Here is a 27636-nt window from a genome sequence, read left to right as displayed (position 1 = left end):
AAGTTCGACAATTTTCGAATTCTTTAGATTAATAAGTCGAAAGTTCGAAAATTATCGAATTACTTACGTAGGAAATTCGAAAGTTTGAAAAGCTTCGAACTTTTAGTGCGAGAAATTCTAAAGGTCGAAAATCATCGATTTTTTAGTTTATCAAGTTCGAAAGTTCGACAAGCATCGAATTTTGCAGCGTAATAAGTTCGAAATTTCGAAAAGCGTCGAAATTCCTAGTTTAACAAGTTCGAAAATTTGACTTCCGTCGAATTTCTCGATATGGAAAGTTCGAAAATCGAAATCTTTCGAACTTTTCGAACCGCTGGAATCGATCATCGAAACTTCGATTCGAAAAAAGTTCGCGGCATCCCTAGTCGTAACCAAGTCGGTCACGCACAGACGCAAATGTCTCAACCAGCTCACAAAATACTCATGTGATTCTTATATTCGAGAACAATCATACAAGTTCATCACATCGACATTAACTTCTCTGAAGATTTTCTTTTTAAGTTGTTTATTTACAGCTATGTACACAATCAAATATGCTATTTGAAAAGAACTGATAAACAATTCGCGATATGTCAATCGAGCTCGCTGGCGTCCTTATCGATCTTGTTGTTGATCAGCTTCCTCATCATTGGGTCCGTTCTCCAGGAGTATTCGGGGGGTCCCATTGAAAAACATGCGTCTCCCTCCAAGATCGAGTCGCCTTCCACGTAGTACATCATGTAAAAGTTGCACATCTCGTCGTTACCTGTGGAACTAAAAGCAAAAGCCATGTCATGTAAGCTGGAAGCCCAACCCCTTTTAGTCTTATTATGAGCGGGTATAATCACTACTGCTAGGCTAACTGTCGTGCTGCGTTATCCAATTTCTTTTTCTCTGCGGCGGGAAGAAAAGGAGCCCATTTGATGATGGACTTTAAATGCACCGTCATAAATGCAGTGTTGTAGGCGTTACCGGAAAACAGTAAAGAGATACGTTACTTGCAAATAAAAGGAACGCATTACCGACCTACGTTACCTCGAAATACAAAGAACGCTTGACCGTTACGTACCAAAGTACCGAAAAAACTTGCGCGTTACCGCCAACACTGCCTAAACGTCAACACGCCCAATTTGAGCGTGCTCACATTTATAGAGGGGAAGGAAGGGGGGTTGACCCCCGTAAGCCAAGTAACCACTTATGTTAAGAAAAAAAATGCAAACTTTTTTTTTTTTTTTAATACGATGCAAGTATTGATCGTTTCCGGGTGACTGTTGGATTGGGCGACAAGAACTGAAGTAAATATTTTAAGCATAACTACAACAAAACAGTATTACAAAGAGAAAAGTTGAACTAGGAGCCGAGAAAGTGAGGGAGCTGTTCCTTTTCCCAACTCAGCTACTTCACAATTCAACATGGCGGCCGGTACGAAACAACAACAACAGCGGCATATAGCTCCGTACACATGACTATAGAACATTATAACATTTTGTCTTTTCACAGGGGTGGTGCTTGTTTGTACCTTTGCTCGCTCGTGGAGCCGTGGGACTACTTGTAGTGTGAAAAATTTAAGCAGCAGTAAATAAAGCGCTATGGCGCAGGCGACTTAACGTTAGTTGAACTCAATTTAAGAAAAAAAAAAGTTTATCTGACGTTTATATGCACTTAAAAAAAAGTATATGCTGACGTCTAAGTACATAATCACGAGAGCTTGTGTCAACAGACACCCAGCGAACTGATAAAGAGCTGGCTCAGCTGCAGTGGCAGGTGCGAAACACACGATCGGGCTGAAAATTTACGGACAACTGTATGTGGTTACGGAAGCGTGTGTTTCACAGTGTTGGCTGTTTTGTCAAACTCTTTTGCATTTTTTATTTCACGATTAAAATAGATACACTTTTCTCATTCACTGCGTCAAATGTATCTTATTCAGTCTCAATCGCTTGTTACGGTAATGCCTTCCAGAATGTTGCCATTGCACCAAAATTGATTCAGTAGATTAATAGACACATCTGAACTGGTAACGTAAATTACAAGTCAGAAATTATTCTTTTCTCGTAAAATTATTGAATTTTTAAGTTTTGTCTGAAAGGCTGAGGGGCTCTAGTGGCAACACTGAAAGCGTGACGTCAAATGTTGTAATATAGGGCAACGTTATTAGATTAGCTCAGTTACGGAACTGCTCATAGACGCTGCATGCACGAGCAGTACCCCCCCTCAATCACCACGACTCGCCAAGCGTCGCTCGACGCGCTGCCGGACGGCTGCTTTGGTAACTGCAGCGTATTCTATGGGAATCGGGCACGGTGAAATCGGGTCGGGATCGCTGGGATCGCTACGTACGTTTCGAAGCACGGCGTCTAGATGGCGCTTCATCTCTGCTCTTTGGAACGCACTATTATGAAACGAAAATCTAGATGGCGCTTCGAACGACATTTGGCGGATTGAGGTGAGCGAGGTGGGGTACCCCCTTCCGCTTGAGTTCCACAACTGAGGTAATCTAGTAACGTTGATATAGGGTCAGTATCACTGATCTCTATTATAGTAGGCTGGATCGAGGATTGAGGCTCGTTTTTTCGAGGGTCGAGTGGCGCCACCTGCAGCCATCGCTTGACACCAGCTAATGCATGGGACTCCATGGGAGAAACGAGCAAAACTGCAATTTCTTACCGTATTAGGTTGTTCTTGAGGATGAAACTTTTCTCCTCTTTTCGGGGAAATGACACTTAATATTCTGGGCCCAAATATAAAAGCGTTAGAGTACCAATATTTTTTTTAGGTAGATGTTTTGTGGTTGAGGGTCGAGCTCTTTGTGTTGTGTCTCTTGGTTTCTGACCCTGTCTTGTGGCGCTTCTTGACAGAAGGAAGTATATGTACCAACTAGCCCATCTGGCGATACTGGTTTCGACTTTGTTGGGCGTAAACTGTGATGCGGTTCAATGAGACAAGAGTTGCCGAGAGTCAATGTGGAGTCGTTCGTGATCTAGAAGTCACCGGAGCTTAGCAAACAATAAGTTAGAAGGCATTTATTTGGGGAATTCGCGTCGTTTCAAGCACTTGTACAAAGTACTTCTGGTGCAAGCTTTTGATTTGAATCGCAGCCAGGGCTTCTTTGACGAACTGAGACTCGGAGCGTGACGTTCATTTGTTGTACGTGTCATTTATTTAGCAATTGAAGCAAGCGACACCGGCACAGTCGCTGGCTTCAATTGCCGAAGAACCTGTGCCGAGGCACCGGTGGTGCTTCGGCACGTTCGATCTTTATGAATCGGCGTTCGAACGCTTGACGAATACCGATTCGATCTCCTAAGACCCAATATAATGATCGCAACACATAAAAAAATACTCGCCTTCGAGCAACGCGTACAAGCTTCAATATTTCTACTTTTGTGTGTTTCTCCCATAAACTTGCATGTATTGCCTGGTGTCGAGCAAGGGCCGCCGGTGCGGGCACGACGGGCTCCCTATCCGCGATCCAGTCTACTCCAATTGAGGTTTGTGGTCAGTACAGCTTGTTTTGGAAAGGTTACAAATTACAAGATGTTTGGTAGTGTGAAGAACTCAACGCTGGGGAAGCTCAGGCCGGCAAAACAAAAACGAAAAGCGCCAAATATTGTTATTTCTTTCTTCCTTTCGTTAATTTTGCCTGCTTGACTTGCAAGTTATACAATACATTGTGACGTCACCGGAATGGACAGCCCAAAACATTTCAATGTTGGTTTTGGTAGCACCTTCATTTGCTGTTTTCTTTATAACTATTTTAAATTTACATATAATAAATAACATGCAAGGAAGTGTAAAGCTTCATCAGTATTCCGAAAATATCTTTAGACTGGGCAGGTAAACAAAAAACGCCTTTAACCTCTCCTACAACTTACAATTGGAGCTGACGCTGGCGGTGTATTTGATGCATACGAGTAAGAAGAGTTGTCCATTGAAGAAGTACGTTCTGGCCGATCACTCTATTCGTGTATTCAAAATATTGTTGTCCTAAGCCCATTATGAAAGCAACGTTGCACCAGTTTCTCGTAGAGACTTCAATCCTTTAAAGGGGCGGTGCAACGATTTTATGATTAAAAGAATTTGCATCTCGTCATTTTTACATTGTTTATCCTGTCCCGGAGGATAGACAAAACACTTCCTTCATTGAAAATGTCGCGATTCCGCTGCATAATCGCAAAGCAAAAGTCGAGCTTTTTCCCCCACCTGCAGCCCCAAGTGGCAGCCGAAGGAACTACCGCGGAAAGATTACGTGACCTCGCTCGGCTCTAAGCTGCAGCATAGCGCCCGCTAATGTACGCAGAGAGAGGGAGGGGAAGCGTCCTCCGAGATAGCACACGGGAAGCTACACGGCACTCCGAATGACGTCACTGGGAGTGCGACCAGGTGTGACCCTGAAGGCTGGGAGTGAGTTGAGGGGTGCCCGAAATGCCAATCTTTATCTTTTTTTTACGCAGGTTAAGAAGGTAGCGGCAAATGCTCCTCAAAGGGAATCGGATATCCCTCCGCCACCTCCGCATCCAATAGCGTCCCACCGTTTCCGTGACGTCGCGGCCAACGCGCGAGGAGGGTCTTGCCTTTCTGTACATATTTGCTTTATCTTTCGACTTTGACTTAGCATTGTGGAAGCCACGAGAGGGAGATTAGAGTTCTCCCCCACCGACGGAAACAAATACGACTTTCGGGGATTAGCTTCCCCCCGATGGATACAAAGGCTGCTTTCAGGGGCTCGGTTCCCTCTCCGATGAATACAAAGGTCGCTTTCTTAAAAAGTGGGATCGGAGACAAGTGGGAATCCATTGAAGCGGAACAAGGAGCGTTTCCAGTGAACTCTTCTTTCGACTGCGGAGAGATTTGAAACGGGCGCATCACACTTGTGGGAGGAGCTTCTCCTACCTTCTTGACTTGTAACCGACTATAGGACACGCAGGCGAAATCGGTTTTCTGTTCTTTACTTCAGAAGTGTCAGGGGGCAACTTCCAGAAATATTTGACCGAAGTCCGAAAATCGTTGCACCACCCCTTTAACACACGCATTCATAGGGTTTTCAAGCACCCGGATGTGGAGAAGTCAACCTCACCCAACGTAGGTATCCCTGTCCCTGAAGTTCTTCATGGTACATCGGGCAGCCTGTAGCAGGGCAACAAGAATAAAATTCGCATCGTCACTGCCCCCGTTCCGCGACAAGTAATGGGAATTCGTTCCTACCCACAGTTTCTTGGTAAAGTAGCATGGCAGGCGAGCTGGCATGTATGAGAGCAGAAACTGGGGGAGAGAAGGAAAGACTCTCCTTTCCTTCTGTCCCCCAGTTTCTGCCCGCATAGGCTCACGACGGAATACCCGAGACAGAGAAAAAAATAAGCAGACAGACAGACACATCTTTCTCCCAACATCCGGTCTTTCACCATTTATTCTCTATGCTTAGCGCAAGTTCGTCTGCTCGTTGCGTAGAGGTTGTGGTGAGGTCAGAATGCCGAGCTCTGATTCGTTCCGATTGAAAGGATAGGGGGGAGACCTCGAGCCAGCTAGCATTGAGGTCCACTTTTTACGCTTCCAATTAGAGCCAATCAGAATTCGGTGCCATTCTGACGTCATCGCAAACTCCCGCGCAAGAAGCAAACGAACTTGCGCTGCGCATAGTCACCGACATCTCAAGAACCGCGGGGCGTGGCGAGTACCGAGCATCTCATTATCATTTGGCAGCCAATCAGATTGCACAATTGGCCGACAAGACGGCTTAAGAACCAATCACGAGGCAAGAAGCGTGAATTAACAAAATAAGCCACGCCCCCCGAGTTTCTCAAGCTGTCAGTGATTATAGTCTTCCTCAATTATGGACGTTGCGACTTTTTTTATCGAATTTTGAGGTTTGATTGGTTCGGCGAACCTTACAACTTTTTACGGGCTTAGTCGGAGCTCGAATTTTCAACATTGTTGAACAGAGTCTATAAACAATTCTAATTTCTTAATGCGATAACATGCTTTAGATTTCGCGGACCTAATGCGGAGCTTCCCCGCTACAATTAGCAAAAAACTGGCGTCACATGACCTATACACCAATTCAGTTTCCCCGTCAAATTTAGCGGGAAATTCGATGTCACGTGATCTAACGTCACGGGACATACGAATCAATTCATTTTTCCCCCTAAATGTAGCGGAAAAAAAATTAAATCGCACGAGTTATACACCAATTCAGTTTCTTCGCTAAATTTAGCGGATAATTTGGTGTCACGTGATCTGACGTCACGGGACCTACAAACCAGTTCAGTTTCCCCGCTAAATTTAGCGAAAAATTTGATGTCACGCGAACTGACATCACGGGACCTACAAACCAATTCACTTTCGCGGCTAAATTTAGCAGAAAAATTGCCGAGGGCGATGTTAAGATCGACGTCTAGAACAACCTTGAGGACAAGCTCTAGTGAGACCTCTAGGGCCATGGGCCCTAGAGGTTGTCCTAGAGGTTGTCCTAGAGGTTGTCCTCGAGGTTGTCCTCGAGTTCGTCCTAGACGTCGTTTTAGACGTCGTTCATGGCCTCGTAACAAAAAAGGAGGTAAAAATGTCGAATGCTATCGCAATTCATAGACAACCAACATTAATGGTTCCTGCAGCCATTTTGTTTAGTCATTTATAAAATAGCTTGTTGTAGGATTTAGGGAATAATCACCCACGTTTGCATAATATAAAAACGAACACACTTTTTTTTAGTCATTTTCTTAGTTTGTTTAAATGTTGCACCCTATCCTACGCATGATGGTGCCAGCTTGCTTTTAATTGGCACACATATGCATAACAGTTCTTCAGTCCAAGAAATGCCTGCGCGTATACTTACCCGAAAAACGCTCGAAGAGCCGATCTCCACGATCTATGAAATCAGCTCAGCGAATTATGAGGCGGAACATCCGTTTAGACACCAAAATTAAGTGTTCGCTGTTTCATTACGCCATGCAACTATGAAGCTTTGCATTGCGTAATGCCACAGCGCAGACTTCATTTTGAGGTCTAAACGGAAGTTCCGTCTCATCATTCGCTGAGCTGATTTCCTAGATCGCAATGATTGGCTCTTTGAGTGTTTTGCAAGTAAGTAGACGCGCAGGACTTTAAAGTGTAGTCTCAACTATTACCACACAAGACTAAAGTTAATTAAAAAGCTCCAAATGACCAGCGACGCACACACATATTTGATGACAATCGTTAACGCCCTAGTTTTAAGCCAAGACAAAATCAGAACAATCTCAACTCCGTCGTCCCACCACAAGGAACACACCAGAATGTCTCCCTGGACGATCGAAACACCCTTCTTGGCGGGGTAGAACATCTGCAAGGGTTCATTCACACGCATTAACTGAAGTTCGTTCAGTGACCACTCAACAGTCAACGGTCAAAGTACACTCGCCTGTGGCTCGAGAGGATTGTGTTTACCAATATTGATCCACTTTCCGTTCCTGATCACATAACCAGTCACCGCCTTTCCTGGAAGTAAGCACAAGGTTACTCCGTTGTTCCGCATACATTGTCTTGTTTTTATTAAAGCACACCTTTTGTGTCTTTTAAGGATTCTACGGCACTCGTGATTTACGAGGGACGTTCATAAAGTTCGTATTATTGGTGAACAAAATAGCGGCCAAACTTGCGCTGCGGGGCAAGGCTGCCTCTTTGTAGTTTCTGCGCATTCAAAAAATTTCTCGCACTATGCACAACGATTTTCACATGCCCAATGATTTGCACGTGACGAAAGTCGGCACTTTCTGAATTTTACGATTGCTCACTCCCGTGCATACAGATAGCCGAAAGGAATCTGCAACGGAAACATTGGAGCTCTTCCAAGCTGACCCTGACAATTTCTCTGATCGCCTGGTCACGACGGACGAGTTCTGGGTCTGCCATGTTACGGCCCCAAGAGGCTGGAACAACGCGAAGGGTATAATCTGCAAATTCACTACCACCCCAAAAAGGCGAAAACGCAGCCGCCATGGGGGAATTTACAATGAAAGTTTCTCGGACTGATTACGCAGATTACGCACGTAAAGGCAAAAGTGTTGCAGGGAAATTTTACCGGGACTCCCTGACGAGGCCTCAAAAAATCTTACCAATAAAGTGTGTTTGCTCCACCAGAAGTCACTGACTCCTATTTCACAGAAGACGGTGACAAACGCGGCTGCTTTAGGCTAATGAAATTTGCGACAACCTTTCATTTTGCCCGACCTGGCACCCAGTGACGTCTTCTTTCCTCATACAAACAGCTCACTTCGTGATAGGAGCTTCTAGGACAATAACGAGGTGAGGGTCGAGGGGGGACGCATCCTTAATAAGCCGAAATGCGAATTTCTACAACCAAGGTATCGTCCGGCTAATACATCGGTGGAAGAAGTGTGACACCTTGTGTGGTGTGTATGTAAAAAATAACTAGCCTCCCCCCCCCCCCCCCCCTCACCGGCCCCACCAACGCCCATGATGGCAGCTTTGTTTCTTCATGACAATAATACAAACTTCATGGACGCCCCTCGTGGAACTGAAGAAGCGAGCGTATACTGTCATAGCCTGCTATACACTGACAAAGGCTGGTAGATCGCCACGAGAAGCGGCCGCCGAAATGGGAAAGGTGGAGCGGCAGACAACGGATGAGAGGAGAGCCACGTGACTGGCGCCCCGCTGCGGCGAGACGCCGAAACACAATTCTCCCGAGCGAAGAAGTTTGTTTCGGGTCCTCGCCGCTCCAAAAGCTGCGCGCTGACGCCCAGGTTCCCCTAGAGTGCCTTCATACACACGCGCGCTTTTGCTTGAGTGGTGACATCTCAGCCATTTTTCCGCCCAATTCGCTCTTTATGCATTTTGAAGTGCGCGCAATCCGGTGTCACTCAGCTCGAGCGCGTAGCTTTGGCTAATGTATGGACGCCATTTTACCGCCCAAGTCACGCACCAAGTGCGCGAGAGCATCACGTGCTGGCACATTCAGTACAACAATGGATGTCTTCACCCTGAGACAGACAGACATGTAGGCACCCTAGGTTCCCCGAGAAATGGCTCTTTGATGTTGTGTGCTACGAGATCCTCGCGCTCCAAATCTGCGACCGGGCACTTTTACGGCTCCGTCGTCGAACTGCCAGGCTTTGTGACTATAGAGGAGGCTGTGATTATGTACGTATAAAAACTGGGGGAGAGGAGGAAATGAAAGCGCCCGTAGACAGTCACATCGCCGGGCTCTGATTCGAAGGATAGATGCGAAGGCTATCCGCCTTTGCCTCTACTCGGTGTTAGAACGCGTTCGAAAGCCGAACTCGCGTTCGAACGCCGAACTTCGGCATCCGGCGTTCGAACTCAAGATAGTGCACGAGGAGCAGACGACGCTTTGGTTAGCTCTGATTGGAATCAGACAGTGGGCAAAAAAGACGAAGGCAGGTATAGCCTTTGCGTCCAACCGCTAATCCTTCCAATCAGAGCTGGGTGCTCTGACGTCCTCGCGGGCTCGTATCCTCCCTATAGTTCGTGTCGTCTCTTTTGAACGCCCGACCTTGAGTGCGCGCTTTGCCTTCCGTCGTGCTTTGGCTTCGCGCGTGCACGCTCGAGGTAAACGAGGCGCCAAAACGTTCTCATCCTGTCACTGACTATTCGTGACTCCAGCGAACTATAGGGGGCGCGCAGCTCAGGCAAAATGGCGGAAGAAAGGAGGTCGTTTTCGTCGTTCAGCACGCGGACCACCATAAATTTCTTGCACTGCAGCGTAAATTCGGTGTTACATATGAAAGCAAAGCAATTTTTCGAGGTAGAAACCTTTTTTCTAGTCAGTGCGTAGGAATCACACGGCGGAAGCGTAAAAATAATTGCTGGAAACGATGTTTGTCTCTATGCTGCCTACGAGAACCGAACAGCGATAGCAGAGTCGAAACGACCTCCTCTCCTGAGCTTCTCGGTGTTGCCGCTACGCGGCGTCGATTTCGCTAGAGTTGCCATTATGCACGAACAAGTTTGATTTGATCAAGCCAACGTTAAAAAGAGATCTGTTTCGTCCGGATATACACAGGTTTACTCCGACATTCTTTATAGGGAGTCGCAATTAAACCGGGCACCAGTCACGTTCTTTTGTGCCACCTACTACTGACTCACGGAATGATTTACAGCGTATAAAAAAAGAAAAAGAAGAAAACAAATTCTAGCCAGTTCGAAAACAAACTTGCTCCGTCTGTTCGCATAGATGAATACGGATTAGTACGGCTGTACCCATGTATTCGGGCGGCGGCTTGCGCCAGCTAGCCAACTTCATAGGAGGCAACACCACAAAGCAGAAAAGATGTGAAGCAAAGAAGCAGGGAGATACCACCTATTCGAGATTGCAGAGGGAACCTGCGCGTCCTAACGGTCGAAATTTCAAACAGAGGAAAGGGAATCAGATGCACGTCGTTGAAAAGTTGTGAATACAAAATAAATGCGAAGTGCGAGCATATGGGCCCTTCATACTGAGGGAAACATGCGCACATGAGCCGGATTCCTTACAAATACAAGAAGTTCATACTTTTAAATGCTCCTGAACTCACCGAGCATGTGCGTGTGTGTGCGGAACGCGAACGGGTACAGAGTTAACTTCTCCTTCATCCGGCAGGCAACTTCCATGTTCACTGCGAGAAAATATCGTCACGTCCCTGTTGAATACCTAAACAAGAACGACTCAACTAACCACAGAAAGTGGAAGATTACGACCAACAAAATCAATAAATATCTCTCTCCAACTCACCTCTTTGCTTTGCCGGAATCATCCCTCCTGTCCCAAGCAGAAAGACCCCCGCCCGCCTCTTCACTCTACGAAAGAAGTGAACGAGCAATTTTTTTATCTCTCTCCATTTTTTTGTGACATTTCTAATTTAGTTCATTATACTTTTGATCATTCGGTCAAAATATACCTAGTACAGCGCGCTGGGGGCTTGAACGGACCTTTTTCGAAATAATGAGCGCCGTCTGGGAGTATGTCTGCGAACTACAGATGGAGGGCTGCCCACCCTGCCTCCGCTCGTCAGAACGCATTGGCATCGTGCCGCTGTATTGGTTTTAATTGCTTTTTATAACCCATACTGTACCGATACTCAAAAGAAAATCGTCAAAAATAGGCAAAATACGCCCGAAGACAATTGCTGACAATATTGCTCTTGTGAGATTCCGCACACCGAAAATGGCGAGAGCGGCAAGAAAGGGTCGGGGGGGGGGGGGGGGGGGGGGGGGGGGTTGTATGCATGCGCAAAGGTTTACTGGAAAAAGGCTCATTGCAATCCAGCCGGTAGCGATGGAACAGGGAAAGGGAGGGGGGGGCGCACAGTTAGCAACCCCCCTCCCCCTCATTTTCCGAAAGCTTCTGACACCTCCGAGTCCAGTTTTCTGCGTGCGCTGCAACACCCACTATTTTAACACTTATAGTTTCAGAGTCGATCATAACCAGGTTTCCGTGTCTGCAGTAAAAGGAGAAAAACGAAAAAGAAAGAAAACAATAAACTCCGAAAACATATTTCGAGACAAGTTTTTTTTAACCAAATCGGGTAAAATCCTCACTTCAAACTATCCTTGCAAAAAACAAAAAAAACGTGTTTTTTGCGGAGAGAAAGTTTTATATTCAGAGTGAATTTGAGAGAGCGAAAAAAACAATGAAAGACATTTACAAATCTCTGTAACGCGAAATTAGAGCGCAGCTCCTGAGGAGGAGGAGGGGAGGGTATATGCCCCTCCTCCTTCTTCATCCCCTCCTCTCCCCTCCTCCCCCAATTCAGTTTCCATGCTAAATTTAGTGGGGGAAATGACGTCACATGACTTGGAGTCACATCACCTATAAACAATTTCAATTTCTCTGCTAGATGTAGCGGAAAAAATGACGTCACGTGACCTCAACACTAACTCAATTCCCCGCTAAATTTAGCGGGGAATTTAGTTGGTGTTGAAATCACGCGACGTCAATTTTCTCGCTAAATTTAGCGGAGAAACTGAACTTTCTCCTAAATCTAGCGGAGAAACTGAATTTGACCGCTAAATCTAGCGGTGAAACTGAATTCCCCCACTTAACTTAGCGGGGAATTGAATTCATGTTGAGGTCACGTCACATCAATTTTCCCGCTAAATTAAGCGCGAAGACGCCGACGCCGACGGCGACGCCGCTCAAGCCGGAAAAGGGCGCGCAAGAGCTGCGCTCATAAAACAAACCAGGTTTTTTTTTTTTTTTAATAAACAGGTTAAAAACACCGACACACACGCACGAATTTTAAGAAAAACAAGTACCAAAATCACGGAACCCTAATCATAATGAAGGTAATGTGAAGTGCCCAACTAGTTCGTTTCACTCTAACTGCAACGTTCTGCTTGAATGTAAAATTCGTTGGGGCACAGAGACGTAAACGGCAATTCCCGAAGATTGGCAATCTTGCGGGAAAGAGAAAATTACTTATTCACTGTTACTAGGTTAAAGAAGGGTAGCAAAAAGCATCTCTGAACAAGAAAGTCCGCAACATCAAATAATGATGGTTTTACGGTACTGTGACAACTTAATGCACATTTACTTTTTGCCACTCTCGAACTGAATTAGCACAAAAATTGATATAGACTACAATTGAATATATTATAAATTCAATTGGAGTCGGTTCATAATTTTTTTCGGATTTCATTTGAAGCCGGATGATAATATTCAAACATTTAGAGTATTTTCTGTACAACGAACATATGTATTTATTGCATTTACAAAAGCTTAATAAAAACAGCTTTGATTCTCCTGTAGATGACTATTAAAATGCACGTGACATATATAAAGTAGAAGGACTGAATTTGTTCCTTTTGTGTAGTAACTTAGAAAATAAATAAAAAGAAGACATTGGGTCTTAAAAAAAGACGTTGAAAAAATGGGAACAAGTTAAGATGGGTTCTTATTTTTCTAAATAGAGCAATATAAGTGATATAAACGTCCGTATTGATGATAAAGGTAGTAAACAGACGAGCTTGTTTAGGTTGCACATCGTTAACACCGGAGACGACGGAAAGGATGAAGACGTGTGACCTGTCCCCATTCTTTCCGCCGTCTCCGCTCTTAACGATGTGATGAGCCTCCAATTCTTAAATTGCTCAAAAATAGAAGAAAAATTAATTGGGTTAGTTTATCAGCAGAAACTTATTATTCGCTCTTACTTCACTTTTTGTTTTTCTTATAGAAACCTACATTTGAGCAAACTAATACTGATAGAATGCCTTATTTCAATGAGTGAATATGACACTCTTGCACTCTCCACAGTTCACCTCAACAGTAGCACATCTATTAAAACTGTTTCTGCAGTTTTTAAGCTTTCTGTTTCAGAGACAGCCGCTGGAGACTAAGCCAAATCCGAAAACTCTACATCAATATCCTGAAAAAGCCACTGAAAAACAAAAATGTTTTTTTTAACAGTCGGGTTCCAAAACCAGAAAGATTACTTTTACAAAGTCAGAAAGATTACTTTTACGCGAAAAAAAAATTAGAGCAATATTGACGGCGCGAGATTTATTTTAAATTCTGCGCGCAAAGTCCATGACGTCACGGAATGGTCATGCACTCTTTCCACCTCAACGAGATGGTCATACACTATCTCCAACCAGAGGTCGGCATTTTAGGTCGCCCTTACTCACCCTCACCCTCACAGCCACACTCACCTAAACCCCTCACTCACCCTCACAGCTACACTCACCTTCAGCCCTCACTCATCCTCACCCTCACAGTCACACTCACCTTCAGCCCTTCACTCACCCTCACTAAACCTCACGGCCCTTACGGCCCTCACGCCCCTCACGGCCCTCACGCCCCTCACGGCCCTCACGGCCCTCACGCCCCTCACGGCCCTCACGCCCCTCACGGCCCTCACGGCCCTCACGCCCCTCACCGCCCTCACGGCCCTCATGCCCCTCACTCGCTCATGGCCCTCACGCCACTCACCGCCCTCACGCCACTCACCGCCCTCACGGCCCTCACCGCCCTCACGGCCCTCACGCACTCATAGCCCTCACGCCACTCACCGCCCTCAACGCCCTTACGGCCCTCACCACCCCTCACGGTCCTCACCGCCCTCACGGCCCTCACGCACTCATAGCCCTCACGCCACTCACCGCCCTTACGGCCCTCACCACCCTCACGGCCCTCACCGCCCTCACGGCCCTCACCGCCCTCACGGCCCTCACGCCACTCACCGCCCTCACGCCACTCACCGCCCTCACGCCACTCACCGCCCTCACGCCCCTCACCGCCCTTGAGGCCCTCACACCCCTCACGCACTGATGGCCCTCACGCCACTCAGGCCAGCTTCAGATGGGGCAATTTAGCCCAGAAACTTTACGCCGCAACACCAGCAACACGGGCCGCCCGCGATCACACGCAGCAACCAATTCCTGCAATTTGCCATCGTCATCATAAAATTTTATTTTTCTTGCTCTATTTAGACACAATTACGCGTTATAAACGTGTTTTTATGCATTTAAATCTCGTTAAGAATACTAATGCACCTTTCTGAAAGAGTTTATTTCCAAAAAACGATCGATTTCAACCCAGAACCAAGTCTTTCGGTGTCATCATCACCGGCACAAGGTATCACGTGAAAATTTTGCGTCCCTGATTGGATGCAGCCGCTTCAAACGTATTCGAATTGCTCCCAGTTGCTTGCTTATTTCGAGCCGGACCCGATCTCAGCAATTCGTGTCGATCTAGGGAAAGCTAGAGAACAACCCGTTATTAACACCAAAATTGCTGAGAAAGATGCTCGATCTGAAGGGGGCTTCACGCACTCACCGCCCTCACGCACTCATGGCCCTCACACACCTCATGCACTCACGGCCCTCACGCCTCTCATGCCACTCACTGCCATCACGCACTCATGGCCTTCACACCCCTCATGCACTCACCGCCCTCACACCACTCACGCACTCATGGCCCTCACGCCCCTCACGCACTCATGGCCCTCATACTCCTTACCGCCCTCACCGCCCTCACCGCCCTCATGGCCCTCATGGCCCTCACGGCCCTCACGGCCCTCACGGCCCTCACAGCCCTCACGGCCCTCACCGCCCTCACAGCCCTCACGGCCCTCACCGCCCTCACCTCCCTCACAGCCCTCACGGCCCTCACTCACCCTCACACTCATGAATATTCCTGGTTCAGAAACTCACTCACCCTTCACCTCACCTGTGAAGATGAGGGTGAGTGAGGGTGAGTGAGGGCCCTCATGAGTGAGGTTTGCCGAGGTATGTCTCCAACTCAACGTGATGGCCGAGCCGAGTCACCTCTCCTCCACGCGCCCGAACTGCCGAGAGAGAAAACAAGTGGAAAAGAGGTGACTACCGACTAAATCGCGTCTTGCGCCATCAATATTGCTCTTAAAAAAAATTATGTAAAATTAATTTTATGACATGCGTGTCTCAACCAGACTGTTTAACGTTTGTTTTTTCTTTCCAGTGGCCCTTTAAAGGAATTGTCCAGTGAAAGCCGGAAGTTCGTAAGATCTTGCGGTGGTTACCTGGCGGGAGCCCGATGATTAACATAGGCCATTTTTATTATATTAAACGACACCCCAATTTAGTGTAATCAATGACGGATAATTATACGAAACTCCATGCCAAATTTCGTAAGTATCAATGGCTCCGCTCCCATGCCTGATGTGACGTCACACCAGGCTTGCAATTGTCAGGTCCTATGCCTCATTCCTCCATGAGAACACAGTGTTTCCGACGCGCCGCAACGATCCATTTTACTCGGTAATGTAAGTCTCGCGGAGAAGTGTGGAGCGTGACAACCGCAAAACAAAAGTCCCCTTTCGTTCACGCAAACCTTTCTAACGCAGCAACGAGGGTGGACCACGTCGTAGCGCTCACGCGGAGGACAAAAAAAAACGAGGGCGCTTCAGTTCGGCGCGATCTTTGTGTTATGTTACGTCAGAGACTGCGCTGCTCCGAAGGTGAAAGAGGAAAACGCCGTGTATGCACGCTCGGTTTAAAACACAATTACCGTACTCCGTTCAGGGAAGCACACAAAATTTAGATTTGTCGTCGCAGATGCTCCTACAGCCATTGACAACGACGTCTAAATGTTTTTTTAATGCGAAATTTACCGGACAATTGTTTTAATTCCTGGAAACCTTATTTTGTCTTTATCGAAGACTATATATAGTTTTCCAACTTTTTACATAAGCGTTCGTTAGCTCAAATTCAAAAATTGGTACTGCCGAAAAATGCATTCTAGGTTGATATTTTACAAGATCTTCAAAACATTTCGGAATTAAGCGCCGAGCAGATATCCTTCTTCATTTTCTTTGAGTTGCATGGTTTTACTCGCCTCTTTGCTGCAACTGGAATCTTCCCGGGGATCGCTGGCCGAGTGGGCTAGCGCACACTAGAACCACTAAATGAGCTACGCTTAGAGTACTGGCACTCTGTTCCCCGATATTGTTGTGGGCGCCGCCATTTTGGTGCTTGTGGAGAGCAGACGCAACTGCGGATCGTCATGATTCAAAAGTGCGAATTTCCAGCATTCGATTCGATGTTAGGAAACTCATGTAATATCGCCTTGCTCTGTCGCGAACTGTTTAAACATTTGTGGAGGGCGGAAAAGCGTTTCCTGTGATTTCAGATAAAGCTTCAGATTACTGGGAAACATGATTTTAAGCCACACTACGGACAGGTGTCGTTGCTCTGAAGCGTATCTTATTTAGTGGCACTAGCGCACACCAGCTCGGAGCACGTGGAGCGAAAGCTCGCGCTGCAGAACCCAGGGATCCTGAGTCATAGCCTGAGTTCAATCCCCGCCCCTGCCCGTTTCGATCTGGATGAGCGTCGTACCGGCGTGCGGTCGTGTACCATTACTGCGTGGTGCAAGTTAAAGACCCCAGGCTAGCGGTTTGCACTGCACTGGCTAAATTGGTCATCTACCGTGGCTAACAATGTCGCCATGTTCTAGCAGAATAAACTCCTGCGGTATAAAGAACAAAGGACTAATCTGTTGATGTACAGGGGGAACAGCGCACCCGGAGAACAGTCATTCAAGTCAACATACACACAAAAGAAAGAGACACTTACGCAGCGCTGAGTAAGTGTCTCTTTCTTTTGTGCGTATGTTGACTTGAATGACTGTTCTCCGGGTGCGCTGTTGCCCCTGTACATTATGAGCAACCAACTCGCCCGAACCTCTGGGTTAACGGCTAATCTGTTGGTTTTTGGGTATCTTGCGGAGAAATTAAAACATCTGCTTACGTTTTGGAGCTGCCAGGAACCACGGAGAGTAGTATGCCGGAACTGTCCTTCTTTCCACCTAAATAAAAAGCAAAATAAATAAATAAATAAAAATCGCATGACTTAGACATTTCTTTAAAATCAAACGAAGGTGGAATAGCACTCGACAATAGAGAGTTTTAGTAGATCGTTCCGATACCTCCGATAGCCCCGATAACGATACTATGCTTGCGCAAGGGAGGCGGTGGCGGAGTATCGGGTATCGTTATCGGAGTCATGGGAACGATCTACTAAAACTCTCTAATATTTTTTTTTAATAACGAGAAGCATTCTTTTTCTATCGGAATTAGGAAAAGATATTTACACCGTTAAATTTAGCGGGGGGAAGGGGGATTGTTTTGTTAAGCCCCGTGACGTCACGTAAGGCCAAGACACCACTACACTGTGAGGTCGGGCGACACCGCGGCATCACGCGACATTGTGGCCGTCATGCGGCGTGACAAACATCAACACGAGCAAAGTAAGGTACATGGACCGGGTTTTCATACAGAGCTAGATCGATTTGAAATGTTAGCCATTCACTTCCAGGCTCGCCGCTGAAAAAAAAAAAGTCATTGAGTTACAAGAGAGCGCACGGAAAGCATACCAATGAAGGCTGTAGCATCAGCGTAATGAACCTGAAGCACCAGGAACCGTATGCCACTGCTGCCGCCGACCTTGAAGCCGACACCTGGAAACAAAGGTTGGAGGCTTTGATGCCGAAACGACCAATCACGGAGACAAGATGCGCGAACATCATAAGCCACACGCGCTGCGTTCCTTATAGCTGTCAATGAATTAGCCATTTGACGGCCGCCTCACTAATCCCCTCAATAAAATCGATTGTATGAAGGTGCCTAATAAAGATATGAAAACATAGATACATTATAATAACTCCTAAATTGGACAAATAACGTATTAGATGTTTCTCTTTTCAATAGAGTGCTTTCTTTGCTATGTGTGTGTTTTAGTGTTTTTTTTGTTCTTACTTTATTTTAAGCAATTGTTTCAAGGAGGCACCTAAGACGAGGAACACCGGCGTCCGGTGTTTGGGGTTCGCGTTCGAAAGATTTTTGACGAGTGCATAGTCGCATAGCTTCCTATATACTGACAAAGCCTGGCAGATCGCCACGAGAAGCGGCCGCCGAAATGGAAAAGGTAGAGCGGCAGACAACGGATGAGAGGAGAGCCACGTGACTGGCGCCCCGCTGCGGCGAGACGCCGAAACACACTTCTCCCGTGCGAACAAGTGTGTTTCGGACCCTCGCCGCTGCAAAAGCTGTGCGCTGACGTCCAGGTTCCCCGAGAAATGGCTTTTTGATGCTCTGTGCTACCAGATCCTCGAGCTCCAAATCTGCGACCGTGCACTTTATGGTTCCGTCGTCGAACTGCCAGGCTTTGTGAGTACAGAGGAGTTTATAGTGGAGACAGCTATAGCTTTGCCTCTATTTAGTAAATATACCAGTCAGAGCTAGGCGTTCTGGCGCCACCGCGTACTTTCGTTTCCTCCTCTCTCAGTTTCTGCCCGCATTAGAAATCATCAAAACCGTCTTCTTTATTACGAAAGCCAGAGGACGCAATGCCACTGTCGACGAACAACAAATACGGTCAGTTTCGTGTTTGTTTTCTTCTTTCGCATTGTTGAGCGTCGTGCCAACGGTACAGTAAATCGGTTGATTCACAATTTTGATACATTTGTGTTCCAAGAAATCACGCATCCGGGCTACAACTTTGATTGTCTGGCCCGGGATATTTCCGTCAGGCTCATTTTTTTCAGCATGCAAACAAATAAAGCCTGGTTCACACTTTAGCGACCAACTACGACCGAGCCCAACAAAACGGGATGTTAGACCGCTTACGACCGCCATTGATGCTGCGCGGCGCGGTCGCAAGCCGTCGCAAGAGGCTTAAAAAACCGGTCTCGTCTCAGCCGGTCGAAGTCAAACGCCCGTGTGTGAATGCGCCCTTAACAGTCACTTCCAGACTGGTCGAACTCACCTTTCGGCAAGACCAGGGCAGGTGCGTCCCTCGCCCAGGCGTAGATGATGTGAGAGGCGGAGTTGCACGTGGGGCCCGTGCGGTACATGTTGTGGGAGCCCGACATCTCGCCACAGTCCCAGACGGCTTTGGGGGTGTCCCACTCGCGGTAACCGGGCTCCGCGCAGCCGTAGATGAGGATGTGGTGGGCCACGTGCATCGTGGCATTCGGTGTGAACGCCACTGAATGAACCGTGCAAACGATATTAGATACAAATCAGTTGTGGAACTCCCACGAGCGGGAAGGGGGAGGAGAGGGGAAGGTATACCTAAAAATCAGTTGGGGAACTCCCACGGACGGGAAGGGGAGAGGGGGAGGTACCAGCAGCTGTTTCCCCAGGAATTGAAATTAGGGGGGTGTCTAAATTTTTAGGGAGGGGGAGGGCTTAGGGCGGGGGAGGAAGCATTGAGAATAGAGAATTCGTTGTGAATTAAGGGGGTGCGTTTGGAAAAACAAGGGGGGAGTACACCCCCGTAGAGGGAGTGTAGGGAAATCACTGGGTTCCAGGGGTACCCCCCCCCCCTTTCTCCCCTTCAGACACTTACACATAACCGAATAAAAATAACTATATAGTCGGTGACAGGTTAAGAGTTCAGGATGAATGGATGGATGCTAAAGGCTGTACTTTTTTTATATTGGGCGGCAGCTTACGCCACCTAGCCTAGGGGACACTCCTCCCACCCCTCTTCACTTTAGCGGAGCGGACGTTAGAGAGAAGGTGACTTCCTCTCCAGCATCCGCTCTGCTAAAACGAGGAGAGGTAGGAGAAGCTTTCCTTGAACTCTTAACCTGTCACCAACTTAAAGTACCGTTGCTCGTTACCCACTCAAGAAGTTACTAACTGCGTTGCTCATTACTGTGATCCAAATATAACGCGTTACATCAACTTGAAAATAACGCGTGATTTTCACGTTAAGCTGTTATTGTTTTTCTAAAGTATTCCTTTTTAACTTTTAATTTTCAGCTCCTTCATTCAGAAATAACCTTGGCTATAATGGCATACATTGTACACCGGTTCTTATGGTTTATTTAGCGTTTTCTCCCAGCGGAAATTAGAGGCACGAACTGTGGAGGCTGCGGCCCCCACGCCCAGTAAGAGCGCCGGAGAAAGTCACGTGATAACACTTCAAGGTTGAGGTCACCGAGGCCGCGTTACCGCCACACCAACAGCGCCGTCTGTGACAAAAAGTAGTTTTACTACTAGGTTACTTTTTCTTTTGACGGCGTTTTTTTTTTTTTTTTTTTCTGTATCGAGTATATAAGAAAAAAATCAATAAATGTTGACGAACTGATGAGTTTCACTTATACTTAAATCAAAAAAGTGACGCCACATCCGTATGCGCTCCTGATATTTTTCTCTTTGTAACGCCGTGGCCGTTGGCGATCGCAGCCGTGTATATTCGATCACATCCGCTTAAAACATCGCCCTGGTATTAGCATCCGCCACAGATTCGCGAGTAACTTGAGCTTATGGTTGTATCATGATGAATTGTCCCCGAAGAGCTCTCTACGCCAGCGGGCGGCAGTGTTGCAGCGGTGGACGTTCATCCGAAGTTGGCTGGTTTCGCAGCAGACGACTCTTGGCCAGCAGACGACAGCCGCTTCCTCGGCGCAGTGACACACACGCTCCGGTCACGTGGTGTCACTTGCCTCGCTCCGACGCTCTTATTGGGTCGGGGGGCCGTAGTCTCCACAGTTCGCCGAGTTATCGTGAAACAGAATATTCGCCCCCCCCCCCCCCCCCCCCCCCCGTTTTCTTTTTGTTTGGCAACGAACTCAGTGACGCCACCTATCCGGTAGCCCTGGGAAACTTTGGTCTGTGTATATTTTCTCACTTTGTACCATGAGAGTGAATTATCTGTGAAAGTGGCGTAAGCGACCATTTTCCAAAAACACAACGCGTAGATTTAACCTCGCAAATATTGCGAAACCCGCCGTTCAATTGGTAAACGGAAGTCATCGAGGCTTATTTGCACAGTGGCGCTCCCACGTTTCAGCTCACGCGAAAAAGAGCTATTAGGTTGGGCACTTGCGTTGTACACGTTCCCTTCCAGAAGTTACTAAATGCCATTACCCGTTAGTCAACAAAACTAAGGAAAATTTTCTTAGTTATTCCTTCTATCAAAAAGTAACCAACTTTTGCTACTTCGTTACGGAAAAAAGTAAGTTGGTACAAGTGACGGGTTACTGATAACTCGTTACGTACAATTCTGCCTTCAAGCGAGTCACCCGGAGAGCCTGTATCATAGAGTTTCCAACTGCTCGAGCGAAGTCACGGGGTTTATGAGCCGCGTTTGCGATACGAACTGCCAGGAGGTTTTGAAAGCGCTGGTCGGCTGCAAACGTCTCCGCCTTTCCGCCCGCTTTCTTCCTTGTCACGCGATAACGCAGCGCATGCGCACTAGCGCCCAATCTCAGCAAGAGAGGGGGGGGGGGGGGGGGGGGGGGAGGGTCGGCCATTAAATTGCAAACGCTCCCGTGGTTTCAGATGGACTCTCTCCCTTCAATCTATAGGCTCTCTACCGCCACACCGTTCAGAGCCTGGCAACCACAGCAGCATAGTCTGACAACCGGGGGATGACTGCTTCCGTCCGCCATTTTGTGGCTCTGACTCGTAGGAACTCTACGGGACTTCTCAGGAATAAACGGGCCAAAGAAGTAACGTCATTTTGTGTCATCATGAAATCCGCTGGTTCTAGCGGGCAACAAGCTCCGCTCATTGGTCAAACTCTCTCAGTATAAACAGCTCTGACGCCGTTTTAGCTGTTGCGCCATCTAGCGAGTGGCAAGTTCCGCGGCCATGATGACTGGTTAGGAGCTGGCGAAAGTGCTCTTCGGGGCGCCGCTCCCGTGTTGGGTGTGCCAGTTGGGTACTCCAAAGTGCTGGGTATCCGACTTTGAGCGCGTCATATGTTCTGTGCCGCGGATGGCGTTTTTCAACTAATTGGGAACGCTTCTTGCCCCGCACTATGACATCCGCCAGTGCACGCGACGCGTGCACGCCACCGATAGAAATCGGAGGCGAGTACGCATAATATTGAATCAGTTAATTAACAGCAATTAAATATACATACAGGTTTTTTTTGTTTTTTTTTTAAATGAGTACACCGAGAATATTTTTTGGTGTTTCGTGACGTCCACAACAACGGAATATAATATGAACAAGGGCGCGTGAAATAAGAACATTCTAGAGAATTCGATCGCAGGCAGCTTCCTGAGGATCCCGTGTCGACGAGTGTGTCCTTTGTCGAGAACTTAAAACACAACAAAGTCTAGATGGGTCCATTGCTGGAGCGAGTCGGTCGATGACTCAACAATTCAAAATCGATGCATTAGCAAGTTTCAGCAATAGAAATTGAAGTTTTTCTTTCTTTTTTTCAGCTACATTTTACTAATTTTCAAAATAATTAAGAGTCCAGTCGTGTTGTGACGGTAAACATAATGTCACGGCTCTCTGCTATCGCGATTTAGGCGAACCGATAGAACTAACTTTTTGACAATTTTCAACCACACACGGCGGCGGAAATGAGCATTCAACTAAGCACTGTAGATGATAAAATCGAGTCGATGTCGGCCCTGCGAAATATCGACATTAAGATAAATTAAGTTACACAAATTTACAAGCTGAAAGAGCAATTCTCACGAGAAACCTTGCACGCACTTTGCGAGCGCACCCGGCGCTCGCTCCATTCACAAAATGTTCCGAGCACACTCGACAGAGTGGCGTTGGTGAAAGGTATTTTCGGTTTACGAAAGCAACACACTGCCGCCGGAGGTTCGGTAATTTGGAAAGCGATGAAGTTTTAAGACATTGCAGCCGCAGTCGCCATGTCGGATCCCGAGCGCGATACTGACGTCATCGAGACACAATGGTGTCTCGATGACCAGGAGATTGTCATCATGGAATTCCCTAGCTCTAATTAAATCTAGAAGTAAAAAAAACGGAGGACACCGCGATGAAAACAACCGAACTTGGAGCAACACACGTGCCCATGCAAGGCATTCATCCGGGTCTTCCGCTCGTCCCTGACCAATCAGCAAGGAGAAAAGCGCCGGTAGCCCTTTCCCCTTGTTTCTCATGCTCTCTTTTTTTCCTTCTTTCCATTGAAGGCGTTCCTCCTCGCCCTCCTTCCGCGCCACGCGCCCCGCCGCCATTTTTGTGCGAGGCCCACAAGGCGCGCGCCTGTGCATGCCGGGCCGTACATGTTTGCCGTTGCATAGGGCCGACTAATTTCTTTTTTTTAATATGTAGATTGTTTTGTTTTCTAACGTGAACAAACTAACGTTTATGCACATTTATTAGAGCTCTAAACCAGGGGAATACGTTTCGATCGGCAAATGTAAGAACGCGAGCAGAGTTGGAGTCGCTCGGGCGTGAAGACAAGCTTTCTTCAACATCACTGAACGAAGACGATTTAAAAAAAAAAAAAAAAGTTTGTAGAGCCCATTTACTTCAAGTGAAGATGGAAAACCAGCGAATCTGTTATCTTTACGACAACTTTACGACAACTATATGACATTTTTACGATTTACATATGATTGAAATAAAGACACGTACACGACTTCGTTGTTTAATTGTCTTGATTTAATTCTTAGCAAATAAAGTGATCATTACCTTATGATCACAGTGGTAAACCGCCATGGGCGGTATTTTGAACTTCGGATACGTTCTTGCTAAACGTGAGCTTGATACACGTTCTGTTGGTGGTCGTTGGTTTACGTATACGCGTTGGTATACGACTATTTTAGGTTTTACAGCGACTTGGGTCCTTTATCAGCGATACTGATAAAGAGCCCAAGTCTTTTTATCAACATGGCGGAAGCAAAAGAAAAGAAGGTTAGATCGGCACGTTCTGCCCTCAGCATCCTCACAGCGAAGTTTTAGCTGAGATAAGTCGGTGACTGTAGATGATGACAAGAGATCAGGACCTCACTATCTAATAATGCCAAGGAAGGCTGACTCCTGCGGGTTGCCCCCTCTTTTTATTTATACTTGCCACGACCAATCGGAACGAAGCAGCTCCAATTAAACGGAACATCCAAAAACTTTTTTTTTTTTAATTATAGCACATGACAGGGGATTGGTGGCAAAACGGGGAAGCGCACACCAGCTCGCGCTGCAGAACCGAGAAATCTTGAGTTCAATCCCCACCCCTGCCCGTTTCGATCTGGATGTGCCTCGTACCGGCATGCAGTAATGTATCACTCTTGCGTGGTGCACGTTAAAGACTGGCTGGCGGTTGTACTGCACTGGCTACATTGCTCATCTACAGCGAGTGACCCGTGGCAATTTTGAAATGGCTGACCAACTCCACGCTGTATAAATAACCACAGATTCCCCCAATTATTAAACTTGGTGTCAGGAAGCTGACGTAATATTGCTTTGCTTTATCACGAACTGTTTACACATTTGTGGAGGACGGAAAAGCGTTTCCTGTGATTTAAGATAAACCTTGAGATAAGTGACAACCATGATTTTAAGCCACAAAATGGCCAAGTGTCGTTACTCTGAAGTGTAGCTTATTTAGTGGCACAAGGCGCGGGCACATGGCTTTCTGAAAGCCACACGCTCACGCCTGTGCTTTTGCCTCTGCTGCACAAGACTTACGAGATGGAGTATTCGCGGTTAGAAGCTCGCTAGGGGCGCTCCTGTTTCCCTCACTATAGGTAGTGCACGTGCTACCCTCGCGATTATGATTTAATTTCCATCTGTTTTAGATCGCACGTTGTTTCTAAGATACACTTTTTAGACCATGAAACCTCTTTGGTCCATGTTCACATGCAACGGTATCCAACCACCTTGAGTAGCAGACGTTCCTCGACACGAATGAGGGCAGCGTGTACGCCTCGAGGGCGAACACGTGCGACTCGCTCTGCGGGCGAGACGACGTCGCTGTTGACGCGCACAAGTTTGCGAACGTGTCATCAAAAAGGACAGGTAAAGCTTCAAGTCTGTTTTGCCACATGTCATGGTCCGACGTCAGAATATGCCATAGTAGCGTCATTCCTCCGACGGGCTACAAGGTTCATCAACGCGCTGGCGCGACACTCCGGCTCTCCGAATTGGACCCAAAAAACATGGCCGACGGGGTGTGTTGCCAGACGATTAAATTTTAGAGGGAAAGGGCACGGGCGAGGAGGAATTTCTCTTCGCTTTATTTCAAAACTGTATTCCTCGTAGACGCTACGATGAAGCGCCGTCCAGTAGTCCACTCAAGGAAAGGTGGCGCGTCAAACGACAGGAAGTTGATCTTGGGGGAAGAGGCTAGGAATGAATGAATTTTGAGTTTTCTGGCGCAGCAGCAACATAGGCCATAGTGCGCCAAGGAAGAGGCTAGGAGGTGATGGTAGAAGGAGGCACGCACTGCTCATGGAAGCGGCATCTATGGGTAGTTTCGTAAAGGCCCGTTCAAACACTTGAGATTCCTTAGGACCGAGTGCCTTAAAACCTCTTAAAATCTCTTACGACGGAGGCCACACTGGTACGCTGGCGCAATTTATACGGTGAACCTAGAACTACATTCGACTAGAGCAAAGGTTTTGCGGTGTTTGTCAGGTCAAATGTACGTGCAACCTACTGCTGTACGTACGTACTTCCTAGTACGAGAGACAAAGTTCTTTCAACAGTCTAACGAACTGTCACCATGACAAATTGCCTCATGACGAAGTGCCCTATGTGACGAACTTCCCTGCTACCAATTGACCTGCTATACGAATGATATTTTGACGAACAGTCCTACAGACTTATTTCGTGATGTCGTAATTAGCAACATCTTGTATTTCAAAATAAAGTATATGAGTATTCCTCAACCTTATATTTTTACATTCCTCTAGTAGATGTTTTCGTATTTAGATGCCCGTTCATGATTATATTTTTAGTATTTCCTCCTTTATATTTACTAGTTTATTTTCCGGACCTCGAGAGTGCGACAGATCCCCGATCCGGCCCCCTAGCCGAAACACTTGGAGACCCGTCTAGTTGTGTAATTAAACTAAGATGGTGGTTTCGCTTACCAACATACTTTTCTTTTTTTGATCCCACATGCACGGCGCTGCAGAGATATGTGTCATTCTGAAAGCAAAACGATATAAAAACTGTACATAGCCATTTCAAGAGTTGTTTACCTGGAACGAAACGGTCCAAACATTTTCATACATTTGGTAAGCAGGTGTATTCGTAAAATGGTACGCCTATGTTCGGTTAGCATCTGTTCGGTACGCCTTTCTTTAGGGTTTGATCATTATACAGGTCCGTCTTTAAGCGAGACTTTTATAATTCTTCTAATTTGTTAATAACAACAGCAATTGGTCAAAAATGTATATTTCTTTGCGGCCCTAGTCATGTCAAAAACAAATTCAGACGGCATTCAGACAGGCAAAGATAATATGCAAACAACACACACTGCCCGACACTGTAAGCTCGAACACGTCATCGACGATTCTTCGCATATTATTCAGAATTAGTGTTGACTGTCCTCAAACTTTACCACCTAGGTTATTGCCCTAAATTACTTTTTTTTTCGCCGTTCTTGTAGCATTTGTGGTGCCATTGAGTTTAAAAAAGAAAAAAAGGAAAACCAGCCGTATTTTGTTTGCGTTAATTGATGCGGTGTGAGCGTTGCGATTGCAGGAGGCGAAAGACATTAAAGCAACCAGAAACTCACTCCGGAAGTAATTGATTACACCTAACCTGTTTGCTCTAATTTGTACCAAGCATATTTTTTTTTTTTTACCGCACTTATCGCCATCTTTAAGTAACTGTCTTTTGCACGTCCGCATTGCGTAAATGCTTGTAACTTTTTTTTTTTAATACGATGAAGCTATTTTATTGCATGTCAGTGAGTGCCCTACAGAACAATATGGACACCAAAAAACCATTAAATCAACCTTTTTAGCATATCTGGTTAATCCAGTTTCGAGTCAATCAAGAGCTATAAACATGTGTTCGTGGGTCACCGTCAGTATAGTGAAGCAGAAAATTTATGTCAATCACCCAAAGATACGATGTAAATTAGTTTCCGTATTTACGGCACACCCACAACACCGACTACATGCGTTCCCACTAAAAGTCAACGAATGATATGCCCCCTCCTCCCCAAACAAAACAACAACAAAAAAACGAAGAAATATTTTGAAGAGAAAATTGAAGCATGCGTTAGAGTTGCAAATTATTCGCCCTGACAGTCATCACTATTTTTGGAGTCTCGGATATTATCGGGCAACACGGCAACAATTACCTGCATAGGTTGAACACTCGGCATCAGTAACTTGATCCGTGTTTTCATCGGAGACACGTTGGTAAAAACGCACGGGAACAAGACGGCGACAAACAAGTTACGAAGATAAGCTGGATTCATTTTAAACGGGCTGCTGTGCAT

General features: G+C 46.5%; 1 protein-coding gene across 1 annotated transcript; it reads right to left on the bottom strand.

Annotated features, from left to right (window-relative positions):
* Positions 1–572: 572 nt before the first annotated feature.
* Positions 573–27636, bottom strand: LOC8051390 (peptidylglycine alpha-hydroxylating monooxygenase-like). The gene is made up of 11 exons (XM_040208557.1): positions 27496–27636; positions 26273–26330; positions 19219–19440; positions 17828–17911; positions 17203–17260; positions 10706–10770; positions 10509–10589; positions 7373–7449; positions 7244–7294; positions 5057–5106; positions 573–753 (listed from the first exon to the last, which is right to left on the bottom strand). The coding sequence occupies exons 1-11, from the start codon at positions 27634–27636 to the stop codon at positions 573–575; spliced, it is 1068 nt and encodes a 355-aa protein (XP_040064491.1).

This window comes from Ixodes scapularis, unplaced genomic scaffold (assembly GCF_016920785.2).
Source record: "Ixodes scapularis isolate PalLabHiFi unplaced genomic scaffold, ASM1692078v2 PGA_scaffold11__112_contigs__length_91849675, whole genome shotgun sequence".
Lineage (NCBI taxonomy): Eukaryota > Metazoa > Arthropoda > Arachnida > Ixodida > Ixodidae > Ixodes > Ixodes scapularis.
Note: the sequence above shows the minus strand (reverse complement) of the source record. Positions and strands in the feature narration are given on the sequence as shown.